Source organism: Pyrus communis, chromosome 15 (assembly GCF_041283825.1).
Source record: "Pyrus communis isolate YQ-2024b chromosome 15, ASM4128382v1, whole genome shotgun sequence".
In the NCBI taxonomy this organism is placed as follows: domain Eukaryota; kingdom Viridiplantae; phylum Streptophyta; class Magnoliopsida; order Rosales; family Rosaceae; genus Pyrus; species Pyrus communis.
This window is the reverse complement of record NC_142579.1, coordinates 8,676,626-8,689,671: the sequence shown is the minus strand read 5'-3', so window position 1 is coordinate 8,689,671 and position 13,046 is coordinate 8,676,626. Positions and strand designations below refer to the sequence as shown.

The 13,046-nt window shown below is 34.8% G+C and overlaps 1 protein-coding gene across 3 annotated transcripts; it reads left to right on the top strand.

Moving 5' to 3' along the window:
* The first annotated feature begins 555 nt into the window (after positions 1-555).
* Positions 556-7,750, top strand: LOC137742224 (biotin--protein ligase 2). 3 transcript variants are annotated; one of them, XR_015957152.1, is made up of 11 exons: positions 556-850; positions 924-1,191; positions 1,293-1,354; positions 1,442-1,590; positions 2,054-2,174; positions 2,395-2,550; positions 2,998-3,043; positions 4,007-4,073; positions 4,911-4,987; positions 6,968-7,100; positions 7,577-7,750. XR_015957152.1 is itself a non-coding variant. In XM_068482033.2 (10 exons), exons 1-10 carry the CDS (start codon positions 733-735, stop codon positions 7,008-7,010), a joined length of 1,107 nt encoding a protein of 368 aa, XP_068338134.2. In that variant the 5' UTR covers positions 556-732; the 3' UTR covers positions 7,011-7,227. The 3 variants fall into 3 exon arrangements, 1 of the variants encoding a protein (XP_068338134.2); XR_015957151.1 differs by lacking the exon at positions 7,577-7,750 and adding an exon at positions 7,253-7,379; XM_068482033.2 differs by lacking the exon at positions 7,577-7,750 and having other exon boundaries at positions 6,968-7,227.
* The last annotated feature ends 5,296 nt before the right edge of the window (positions 7,751-13,046 follow it).

Genomic DNA, 13,046 nt, shown 5'->3' with positions numbered 1-13,046 from the left:
GACGAACCACTTACTCCAACTGAGATGTCAAAGTGACATGGAAAAGAAGACTAGGCTGACATAGACAAAAAGATATCAATTTTGAAGCTGCCTTCAAATTTGATTTTTGTTATTTCCAAATGCATTCCACTTGCCTTACCTTAAATGCTAGCATATTTAAGTATTATTTTATTATATTTAAACCAAACAACAACTCAACTTTTATTATTTTTGTTTAAAAAACATAAATGAAGCAATAAATTTGGTATATCAGGTGCAAAGAAAATATTGACGATATGTCAAATTGTCAAGTCAACCATCAAATTGAAATTTGATGTTTTGAATTTGACTTAAATGCTTTTAGTATGTTTTAGGATAGTATTATCAACATATTCCTTTTACCTTCTTCTACACACATCTCAATTTCTAACTATCGAATCCATGAATTGAAGAGGATTAAATGATAGAAATATAATTGGTATGTGGAAAGTAGAGAATGCGTGTGAGGATTTTTTTTAGGATCAATCTGGAAGGAGAAAAAAGCTAAAGCACCAATTTGAAAACCCCTGAAAATTTAAGTGGTAAAAATGCAAGTACTCTTTTTTCAATTTTTTTGTCGGTTAAGGTGGCGGGTTCGCTGAGACGACGTGGCATCTCCCAACGACGCCGTCTGTTCTTCCTCTCGACTTTTTGTCGAATCCTCCGTCCTAAAAGCCGAAACGTTTCGCTTGACTTCTGGTTCTTCCGAATGGAATGTCCTTCGCCTCCACCACCTCGCTAGGGTTTTCCACCGTACAAAGCTCACTGAGGAACGCCGTTCTCTCGAAGAAGTCAAATTTCAGTCTCCCTCTACCCGCCGCTGCCGCATTAGGTTTGTTCTGCTCTCTACTACTGTTTGGTTACCGAGAAAATCCAGTAAACTGATTTCAATTTTGAATTTTCAGCCATGGACTGCGACCCGAATTGTACGCTGGTTTTGTGCGGGAAATCGCCGGCGGAGAATGAAGCTGCCAAGGCGCTGAAGAACAGCAACGCGCTGAACCTCCCTGAGAGCACCGAGTTTTCGATTTTCTTACAATCGGAATCAGAAAAGCCGGTCAAGGAAGACGCTTTTGGAGTCGATTCGTTCATGAGCTCGCTATCTACCAGTCGGTTCGGCAGGTTCCTCCTCTGGTCTCCTCGCCTGCCTTCCACACACGACGTTGTTTCTAAGTAAGTTTTGCAGAAGACTGAATTTTTAGTTCTCTGAACTCTGAATTCAAGTGAATGATTATTTTCCGGATAGTTAATTCGAGGTTTTAGTTTGTTCTCAGGAATTTCTGTGAGCTGCCGGTCGGTGCTGTTTGTGTAGCTGATGTTCAGTACAAAGGGAGAGGTTTGAAAACTAATTGGTGGTTGACTTTGATTGACTGATTATTCTATTGAATTTGCTGGAATTCAGTTTGTTCTGCGATTTTCGCAGGGCGGTCGAAGAATGTGTGGGAATCTCCCGAGGGTTGCCTTCTGTTCTCCTTTACATTGCAAATGGAGGATGGCCGAGTCGTGCCTCTTATACAGTACGTGGTTTCTCTTGCTGTCACAGAGGCGATAAAAGATGTTTGTGATAAAAATGTGAGTGCATTTTTCATAACGAGTTTGATATAAAAAGGATTAAAAAGTTAACTTTGTCAAATTTATATGTGAGTTTATGTATATGACATGCATTGCTAGTAACTGTGTAGCGATTAAGTAAGATTTGTTGAAATTGGAATTCGTTAAGTAATAAGTATTCTGTCGTATGTTTCTAGTTTGATACATTAAGAGGTTGCCTGATATGATCATCTTGACGTCGAGGTATAGATACCAGTTGTCGGTAGTACTTTTAACTACAGAAAGATTACATCACTTGTATATACTATCCCATCTGTAATAAACTGCACGAAGATAATTGTTGAGGCTCTCATTATAGTATATTTGGCTACTTGGACTGTGAACATTGCAAATGATTGTTATATAACAAATTTGAAGTTAATATGCTGATGCTACAGTCCAGAATTTGATACACTTTGTGTTGGGTGCATCTTCTGAATTTCAGGGCTTGCCATATGTTGATCTTAAAATAAAATGGCCAAATGATCTTTATTTAAATGGCCTAAAAGTGGGAGGTATTTTATGCACGTCAACATATAAGTCGAAGCAGTTCAATGTCTCTGCTGGTAATTAGTCTCATCCTCTGGGTGCTGATTAGCAGGTCTGATTGCAAATAAGCATGCTTTGAAACACCCATTGGCTGCTTCTTACTTTTCGATGGACCCTATTCCTTTCAAGTATTATATGAATGCCACCATCCACAATAAGCACGCTTGCATAATATGGATATCAAAGAATAAATTCTACGCTGATGATGACAGAGATACTTTTGTTCTATTCTTGCAGGTATAGGTTTGAACGTTGATAATGAGAAACCAACTACATGTTTGAATGCATTTCTTAGAGAATTGTTGGTTACAACGTACAAATTTAGAAGAGAAGATGTTCTTGCCGCCTTCTTTAACAAATTTGAGATGTTATATGAAGTTTTTATAAATCAAGGTAAAAATTCATCACGTCAATTATCAAAAATGTCATCTGATATATCAATTAAACTATTCCTTCATTTTGATTTTAATGCTTAATCTTACAGTTTCACCCCAACTGTGTGTTGGTCCCTCTCTATCTAAACTTTTTCTTTTATGTTTCAAGTCAGCTAGAATATTCTGTATATCGACATTGAATTTTTCGCTTGATACCAAAATTTGAATTCCTTGGTTATACTGTCTCAATTATGAGATGGTTGTTTTTCCCTGTTGCTTAATAACTTAGTTTGTTTGCCGCGTAGAAATATGAAAATACAGGGCAGACATAATTATTTGTTCTAAAAAATTATCTAATCAATCTTGTTTACACAGTTTCTGTTTCATCTTTAAGCATGATAGAAAATATCCCCCAAGTATGTAGGCTATGAAAATTAATGCGGCTCTTTTGGTTCATGTCATGCAGGATTCCAATCTCTTGAGGAGGTATACTATAGGACTTGGTTACACAGGTAACACACTGACATGTAGATCTAGATTCTTCTATGGATTGTTATGGTTGAACTCAAGTTTGTAATTTTTCAGACTTAGACTTGTCTATGTTTAAAAGCAAAGAAGCCTTGTGAAACGTTACACCAAGTTTTCTGTGAATTTTGTCTCACTTGGTACAAAATAACAATGTTACTCACTCTACAGAAGCCGTTTTCCGTCCTTTAATGATGGCCTCCTAATTTTCTTCTTATAAAGAAAGTACTGAATTTGTTCTTGTCATTCATCCCCCTAATAGTATTTTTCCACATCTGGTTACCACTGGGATGTGTGGTATATAAACATATGGGAAACCTTTCTTTTGTAAGCTGGTTTTGAACGATAAGTGCTACCCATGGTTTTAACATGGTATCAACTATCGAGCAAGATATCTCAGGAATGGGTTGGGTTGTATCTTCATCTTACGTATAAGGGGAGAGCCTGGTGTCTTATGCCCTTTCGCTGAGGGGGAGTTTCCCCTGGGTACTGTTGGGATGCGGGGGACTCACTCCTTGTATGCTAGTTTTCAAGAGCAGCTCTACTTATGAGATTGACAATAACAATAACACACCTTCTTCCGCAGTACCGATGTCCTTTGCATTGTACTTGGAATTTGTAAGCTATGGTTTTTAAATGAACCAGGTGGTTTTATGCTCTGTCTATATGTTGTGCTACCACTATCTAAACAATCAAATTAATTCATGTTGTCTTGCATTGTTCAGCTTCTCGACATCTTTATTATCTTACCGTCATAAAAACTTGGGCTAGTAGAAGGAACAAGAATTTTTGTAATCTTGAGGCCTTTGCTTCTTTTCCTTTTTCTTTGTAGATACAATATCTTAATTAAGAAAGTTGAACCGGTATCCTTGCATAAATTAATCAGTCAAGAGAAATGTGATCAATCGTGTAGATCCAATTTGAACTTAATTTTGTTTTGGTATCTGCAGCGGACAGAGAGTTATTGTGCAAGAAAAGAGTGAGGATCAAGTGGTGGAAAATGTGGTCACTATTCAGGTGTGGCAAACTAGACAGTTTTTAGATGACTCACTGGCTCACATTTTTGGATATTGTGTATACCCTTTCCTATGATAAACCTAACTAAAAACTTCTATTTCAGCCTTTTCTGGTTCAGGCAGATTCAATCGTCAACTTTATGGATAAATTTTTTGGTTTTGTTTCAACAAAATTTGTTCATTTCCCTTTATTACAAAATTTAAACCTATTGGTTAAAAATGTTTGTGAATCCTTGATTTGAATGAGCTGACAAAAGATCTAGCCTAAAAATCATAAACTAGGAGGAAAGAACAATTACACCTCCTGTGGCCGGCCCTATTTAAACGGATTACTCTGTAATTTACTGTCTTATGCTTAGACCCCTATCAAAAACTAGGGGGAAACTACAATTACACCTTTTATGGTTCCCTACCTTGACTGTCCACGTTAAAATCTCCAAACTTATTCACCATAAAAGAGCCATCCAAATACCCCATGACCACTATGAGCCAAGATATTTGCACTCACCATGTGAAGCATTGATTGCCTCTTTGTCAAAGCCATGATGTGGCCGCCATTGCTGGACACCCCTGGATACGAGTGTAACTCCATCTTTGTACAACTGTGAATGATTGCAATGATAGAATAGAATGGCTTGAACAGGGGAAGAGGATAAGAATAAAATAGACATTTACATGATTATTAATAGCATCCGTTAAACAGACAAATTAGGAAACAGGTTATATCCTTGCAAATAGGATCGACCATAAGGGTGTTATACGGTTTGAGGTATGATTGTTGATTGTTGTTAATATTCTGTATTTAGTACTAGGGTTCTCAAAAATCTTCAATTTGCAGGGGTTGACCTCATCAGGATACTTGTTAGCTATTGGTGATGACAATCAGATGTGTGAACTTCATCCTGATGGAAATAGGTATGTTTGCAGAAAAGATTTTTTTCTTCTTTTTGGTGTGATATAGTGTTGTTTAATTTAACTATAAAACTTACATAAGCAGTGTGTGCAAAGTCTTTTTTTGTTTTTTGGGGCTTTTAGATCCAGGTTCAAAAACATAGATGGTTTTTAGGAGTGAGTCCAATTACCTAATCATATGTATTTATTTATTTTAACGCTCATTTTATATTTTCTAAAAATATTAAAAATCAATTAAAATCTTCTAATATTATGCATTTTCAACCTTAAAAAATATAATTAATATCTTATAACAAATATATATATATATATATATATATATATATATATTGACATAAATCTATCTACAAATCATTATACCCTAACTCAAGTAACAAATATATGAATGTATATCATACCTATAAGTAAGATATGAAACCTAACTAAAAGGTAGAAAAAACATAATATATCTACAAGCAAAACACATGAATCTTATTTGATTATAAAAAAGAATCCGTCATATAGGTAGATAAACATAATTCACCTGTGATATAGGTTGATTATAAAAATAAAAAATAAAATCTATAAATGGGGTTTAAAACGGGATAAAGAACAAAAAAAATAAATAATCAAAGAGATAATTAGGAAGAAATTTGATTTTTATAATAAATCTTATCATTAAAGATATAATTATTGATAATAAAATAATAAGATTTAAGGAATTGGACTTATTTTAATAAATTGGACTATTCCTACTATTGGCTCAAAAAATTGGACCTATATCAAGTTTCCCCTTGTTTTTTTTAATAGTCTAACTTATGCTTTTGAAAGCTTCATTTGTAACTACTGGATAAACATATGGCGAGCAAGCTCTAAGGGTAAAAATGAACAGTAATTTCCTCTCACTTAAAGTTGCTAGCACAACTTTTCATTTTCTGGGCAAATGTGGTACCACAATTTAGAGCCATCAAAATTTCAACTTCAACCAAAGTGAACACTGTTTTGTCAAGATTGCTTTAAACCATTTCTGTCATTCAGGGTGGATACCTTGAACTTCTGAGATGCATTACTGGGGGGAGAGCTTTTTGGATTTGATGTTGGTTTTCATAACTTTTGAAAGTTAGCGTATGAAAGAAAGTATCTATAAGTAGGTAATTTTCGAGAGTAGTAGAAATTCGTGGGATTATACCTGAAGGTAGGTTCATTGTTTTGTTGACATATTAATGGATTTTATATTACTATCAGTTAAAGTCATGTCCTGGTTTGTTCCTAGTACCACATCATATAAAGCTATTTGTTTGAGATATCAAATGATGAAGATTTGGTTGTTGAAATATCACACCCCTTTTGTATATCTGTTGATTTGAAATTGTACCTCTGCTTTAATAGGTGACAATAATCATGTCAGGTTGCTTGGTCAAAATGACAGCAACTTGGCATCATGTCCTTTTGAATTTTTGTTTTACCCTCCAAAGATGTAATATGGGTTCCGCTCGTGTTTCCTTTACTGTTCATTGCTGTCCAAACAGTCGTTGTGATAACTTTCGCATGCATTTACCATATTTAAAGTGGCTCTGATTATATTTCTTACTTTATGTCCTCTTAATCATTGCCTTTGTATCTGTAATTATTCAGTATATGCATTCCTCTCAGTTGGGGCAGCATTGGTTGAACTTTACACGCCTATATTTGCGCAATTTCATTAACTTGATTACGAAGAACAGTACGTATAAACATGCAAGTAACACTGGATATTAAAAATGTAAAAAGAAAAGTTAAAAAGAAACAACGGTGGTTTTGATGTAAAGTACTAGACGATCACTAAGAATTTCCCGGTATACATTTTGCCCTTTTTTCTGATCAACTACCGTATTTATCCTGTATTCTTGCAATTTCATGGAGTGGTTTTACATTCACATGCTATAATTTCAGAAGTTTGTCTTGACATGTCCGTGGTTATATTTAACCAAAGCAATCATGATATTGTTTCTATTTGTCATGTAGTTTTGACTTCTTCAAAGGATTAGTCAGACGAAAACTTGACTGAAGAAGATTCCGCGGCACTACCTTGCATCAGTGGCCACAATCTTGCTACATCATGTGCACTGCTGAGGATGCTCTCGCCTTATCTTTTTTCGTATGTCCCAATACATAAATCATTTTCTTTTTCACTTTTATGAACTTATTGTTTTGGTATAGATCTCGGTCAAACCTAGATCTGTATATCTTCCTTAATAATGTCAGAACTCATGGATTACAACCAATTCACTGTGTTTACTTTCTAATAAGGTATGGATTACGCTGAGTTGTGTCGTGATCAACACAAGTAATCAAATCATTTGCAGGAAAATCTGATCTCAATGTCAGCGTCGAGATCGGTGTGAATATATAGTTTCTTTGTTGTTTGTTGAGGAAATCTATTATTTTCGTGGCCAAATCATGCTCAAAAATATGCTTAGTTTTTGTTGTGGCTTGGGCAATAAGATCTACGAGGTCCCCCTTCGGCCGGACCCCCTTGCCAAAATGTCATGATTTGCAAGGCTGTTGCTTTGTGATTCAAATAGAAGTTTAAAGTTTGCATGTATCATTGTTAATTGGTTGAAAAACGTGTAGGAGAAGGATTAAGATTCCTTTCAAGAGTAACCAACAATCCAACAGGATCCTCTTCGGATTCTGTTGGTGAGGATCATGGGGATCCGTGAATTGTGTTCGTTCATCGTATGTCGTGCGGTCAGTTTTTGTTAAGGACTGTTTATGTTTATTTTTAAATAAAAATATTTAAAATGATTTCTGACCGCACATTATACAATAAACGGACAAGATTCATGAATTCTTGAAATCCTTACAAAAGGATTGGGCGAGGGTCCGGACTCACCAACAATCATTTTTGGTGGTTGCAGGGTACAGAGTCTCTCTCTCTCTCTGCAATTTTTAAAGTATGTGTTGTAGCGAGACTAGTGACAGAGAGAAAAGGAGTCCCAGCCCCTCCCACGTGCACCACCTTCTATATTAAACAAAATGTCCTTAAATTTAGGCCACAACCCCTTGGTAGGGGTCCATTCCACGGCGTGTACAGTTCCACCGGCCCAATTTGGAATTCGGTTAATCCACCTTCTACAAGGTGAGAAAAACTTATGTAGGGGTACTTCGACCACATCTTTCACAAAACCGTTCTCCTAAATGCATGAGGCACATTGTAATTTGGTCTCATCTAACCCTATGCTGGTCCTTGGTGTGCGAGTTGCCCTAGTTATGCAGCTCTATTCATATTTCGGGCCTCCAGGTATGTGAGCTGCCCTAGGCAAAGTATTTTCTCGAAAAGCACTTGGAAGTTCTTCCATGTTCTTATATCTCATCGCTTTTTGTTAAATTCAGTCGAAGCAGTTTTAGTCGTACCGCCAAACAAGACTCTAGATGGAAACATGTGTATAATAAAACTTTTCTGATGCCTTGTGTTTGGTCTGATTCCAAAAACAGTGGTTTTTTGCTGGTTAAAACTTAAAACTATTCACATTTTTTTTTGTGTGCGTCTAGATTTGGATCAAAGGGTAAAATTTAGGAACAATTACTTTGTAAAGGATGTTACCATTGTTGAATAGGGTTCCATATTCGTTAGGTTAAGTGTCAAATCTTGCTATTTATATGGCAGCTCAAGCTTTGGTTTTAGATATTTTAACATGTGTTAGGTTAATGTGCTGGTTCTTTTACACTGAGTTGGAATCTCTGCCGGCCCCCTCCGTGTAGATTAGAATAAGCTAGAATATTGCTTTGTCAAATGAAAAGGATACGTGTTAGGTCAACTTGGCCTTCAAGGCAACAAATCTTTTGTTTTCGTTACAAATAGTGGCACTTAATTGGCTACAATACGTAAATGTATTTAATACGATCACTTTATGACGTTTAGATATATTTTAAGGAAAATATATATAAGCTAAGAGATTATATATGAATGTTGAGATGATGATTAAATGCATGCAAGTGTTGTAGTCAAGTTCCGATTTTAGGTGTGACAAACAATTTACAAGTTAAAAAGAAAAGAGAGCCTACATGAGTGAGTGTTGGCCAGCCGTCTCAGTTCGTAAATCACATTTGCTTTCTCCAAAGAGAGAATCCAAATTGAAATCTTATCTCACAAAAGTCATAAGCGTTCGATTGTCATCTTCTTCAAACGAATCAAAGAGAGATTCAGGTGCAGATTTTCTTCCAAAATATGGTAAATAAACTAAAATCCTTCCTCAAGAACAAAAGTAACAAAGGTTACGATGGTAATTACACTTTATGTCCTTAATATTTTCAATCTTTCTTCCATTTCTTTTTTGTTTTTGGTTCCAATAACGAGGATTGAACCTAGTAGTTTTTGACCTATCTACCAATTAGACCTTAAGTTTAGCTGTATTCATTTTTATTTAGTTAGATGATGTTTTAAGTTCAAATAACATGAATGAGGATTAATGAGTTCAATTTCCAGTTGTAGTTAGACTCGTCGTCATGGAGAAAGCGGGACTTTATCCTGTTTAAATTCTAACTTATTATCTCATGTTTTTGGCCACTTGAACTAATAATCATGAAGATATCGAGAAAAATAGCATTGATAATGCTCTAGCTATGAGCCTACGACCTACTTTTGATATTCCCTCGCATGCTTATCCTTGTTAATTAATATCCTATATATGGTGGACAAAGAACTCTTTTGCTTTTTATTGGTGAAAACCAAAGGGCTTTCAAGTGAAATTTAAATATGATAATAAGGTCAGAACGTTGTGTGTCTCCTTTTACCTTGTAGTGGAAATTTAGGAAGCATGAAGGGATCCGGAAGATCAGTCAAAGATGTACTGGATCATCACATGGCATCATGGCTAAGTGGTGGACCAATTTGGTTGACACAAGAGAATTAGTGACAGACCTCTGTCTTTATTAATTACTTGTTAGGGATGAGGATCTTCTCCGCAACTTCTTTGTGAGGATATCCATTATTATATATCGTGTGGCTAATTTTTATTAGGTACTGTTTGTATTTAATTTTAAATAAAAAAATTCAAAATAATTTCTTACAGCATGATTTACGATGAATGAATAAGATATGAAGATACAGAAGGGATCCGAATTCACTTGTTAGGTTCAAAACTGCAGACTGTGAGATGCTAGCTAGAGCTAGCTATACATGTATGGTTGAGAGAGGCATATCGAAGTAGCGTTTAGAATTAGTCAGGTACGCGCATGTAAGTTGATTATGGCTTGAATACTATCGAACATTTATGATTAATTCACACATGCATGGATAATTGACCATAACATTGTCATCCAAGGTCCAACCGACGATATATTCTTTGTGACATGACAGATTTTCTTCAGCTTTTGAGCAACTTAAATCATTTTGTTATGCGTGAATAGGGTGTATATGGTTTCATGTGATCTCGTTCCTCCCTCTTTCTTGTCTTGCTTTTTCTTTCTTGAATTAGAATATGGTTTGGCAATGATTGGATTTTGTTAAAACAGTAAGTCAAAAAGAAGGGCACGCTTAGTGGCACTGATAGTGAGAGATAGAGAGAGAGAGAGAGAGAGGGAAGAGGATTCTCTTTGTGAGAATCTCGAAAATTATATCGTTGTGTCCAATTATCATATATTATACGATCAGTTTTCATCTAAAAAGAAACCTGATGCATGTGTTTTCCTGGGTTTTGGAGGACGATGGAAATACTGCATTTACTAATGTTTACACATTTTAGGAAGTTTAGTGCGTTGTCATAATTGCATAAAAGTACATTATAATTACGGGGCTCTGATCAAGCGAATGCCGAAATACATGTGCTTCTGTATATAGCAATCTACTTTTTGACGGCCAATCATGTGCCCATCATCACTTCCTTCTCATGCATAATTAGATGGCTTTGTATTTGGACCCATAGGGGGATGCTAGTAATCTTCAGACTCAAATCCACTCGTTTTAACTCTAAGTTCTCTTTTTTATTTTGCAATGTTATTCAATTCGAATTGTTTATTTTATAGGTGATCATGATTATAAATTTTCTACAAAAATATCAATCAAATTAAAAAACATTTAGATTTTTTTATTGAACATTGTCACAATTTCATTATTTTTAGTGTATAAATTAAACCAACATATTCATATTGGTTTTATTCAAACAGCACGAAACAATTCGGTATTGTTTTCTTTACCACCTGTAAAATATGAAGAAAGAAAATAAGCGTGCATAAATCACTATTTACTGATAGAGAATGTGGTACATTACTATTGAGGGTTACGAGTCACTGAAGATGCCGTAGCAGTGAAAGTGATGAACTGATGATGATGCTCGAGGGGGATGGTGACACGACACCAGTAGGAATGGTTAGCATAAATTATTCATTTGATTAAGACGGGTGCAGTTCCATTTGTTCTCAACTGAGAAGCAGCCCCTCCAAACTTTATCTTTTAATTTAAGACAAAAAGAAGTAAAAGTAATACACCGTTCACAATCTTCAATTTCTTAGGTTTTGGATAAGTGTCCTGCTTGATGAATTTCGACCCCTAATAAATATTTTCGACCCCTAAACCCAAAATAGCAGAAAATGGAAGTTATTGTTATTTTGTTTTGACAAATAATAGTAATATTAAATTCATTGAAATTATGGGATCAAAGGTTTGACCTTGAATGTAAAGCAAAAGCAATGTTCTTACGAACTTGACTAAGCCAAAATCGAGAAGAATAAAAGTTGTGGCCTCGTTTGGTTTTATTTTTTTTAGTACAACGATATATTTTACAGTAAAAGAATGGAGAGTTCGGTAAACCACACAATAGACAATCTAATTTAGTATTGAATTTATCATCTACGAGATTGAAACATAATACTTTTCGCTTACAAGTGAAAAGAAATACCATTAGATGAGAGAATTACGTGGCGCGGTGGCCTCATTTATAGTTCCACCGTACAACTCATTTCTTGACCTTTTAATTGATCTTTAACAAACGTGTTCAGATCATGTGAAAAAAAAAAAAACAAACAAACAAACATGTGTTCAGATCATGAAGAATAACAACTTGGTCATACAACTCATTTAAAACATGTATATATAATAACATGATCAATCAATAAAAACACTTAAATCAAGCTAACCCAAAATTTAATTTTACGTTGATTTTTTTTGTGTTTTTGTTTTTTGTTGAATAAACGATATTATCTACATTTAGGGAGATGAGATGGGCTAAGCCTCATAATAGGTTAGCAATAATATGGTTCAAATTCATTTTTGACGAAAATCGAATCACTCTGTAAATATCATCTATGCACGAAGTCAATGAAAAATAAGATGGTCTAGTCAATCAACAGTAAAAAATAGATAGAGGTTTCGTAATTCTTTTACCAGATTCGGACTAAACGGTTTGATATTTTATTACTTTTTGCATAAATAATCTTTAGAGTGATTAATAATATGAACAGTTTTAATCATAAGCACGAGTAAATCAGTCAAGGGTGTATTCAATTGAGATTTTGAGGATTTTAATAGATTCCCATATAGTTTAATTAACTTGGAGCGATTCTATGTAAAATTTTATTCAAATCCCTCGAAATCTCAGCGGCAAAGATGAGATTTGGGAATGCTTCAAATACACTACGAAATCTCTCAAATTCTCTCAAATTTCTCAACTTTTTAAAATTCTTTAAAACAAATTCCTAATTGAATACACTTACAAACTTCTTTATATTCATAATTGAATACACTTGAATTTTTAAGGATTTTAATCAACTATCTTAAAATCCTAATTGAATATAGGTTGAATTTTAGAGAATCACTTAAAATACCAATTGAATACTCCTAGATTGATTAAAAGAAGTAAAATCTCTCAAAATAATTTAATACAATCTTGGGCAAGTGGGCCTCTATCACAATAGTAGAGAAGGATGTTTATACCACGATGTGGATTCGAATTTCATCGACTCTCTAATCTAACATCCAATATATCGGTTGACAAAAAAAAAATTGAATACAATCTTGGAGGAACTCCTCCTTAGGTCATCTCCAATCAAAGGGTCCAGAGGGTTAGAGGGCCAAAAATAGCCCGAAAACCATCTCCAACCGAGG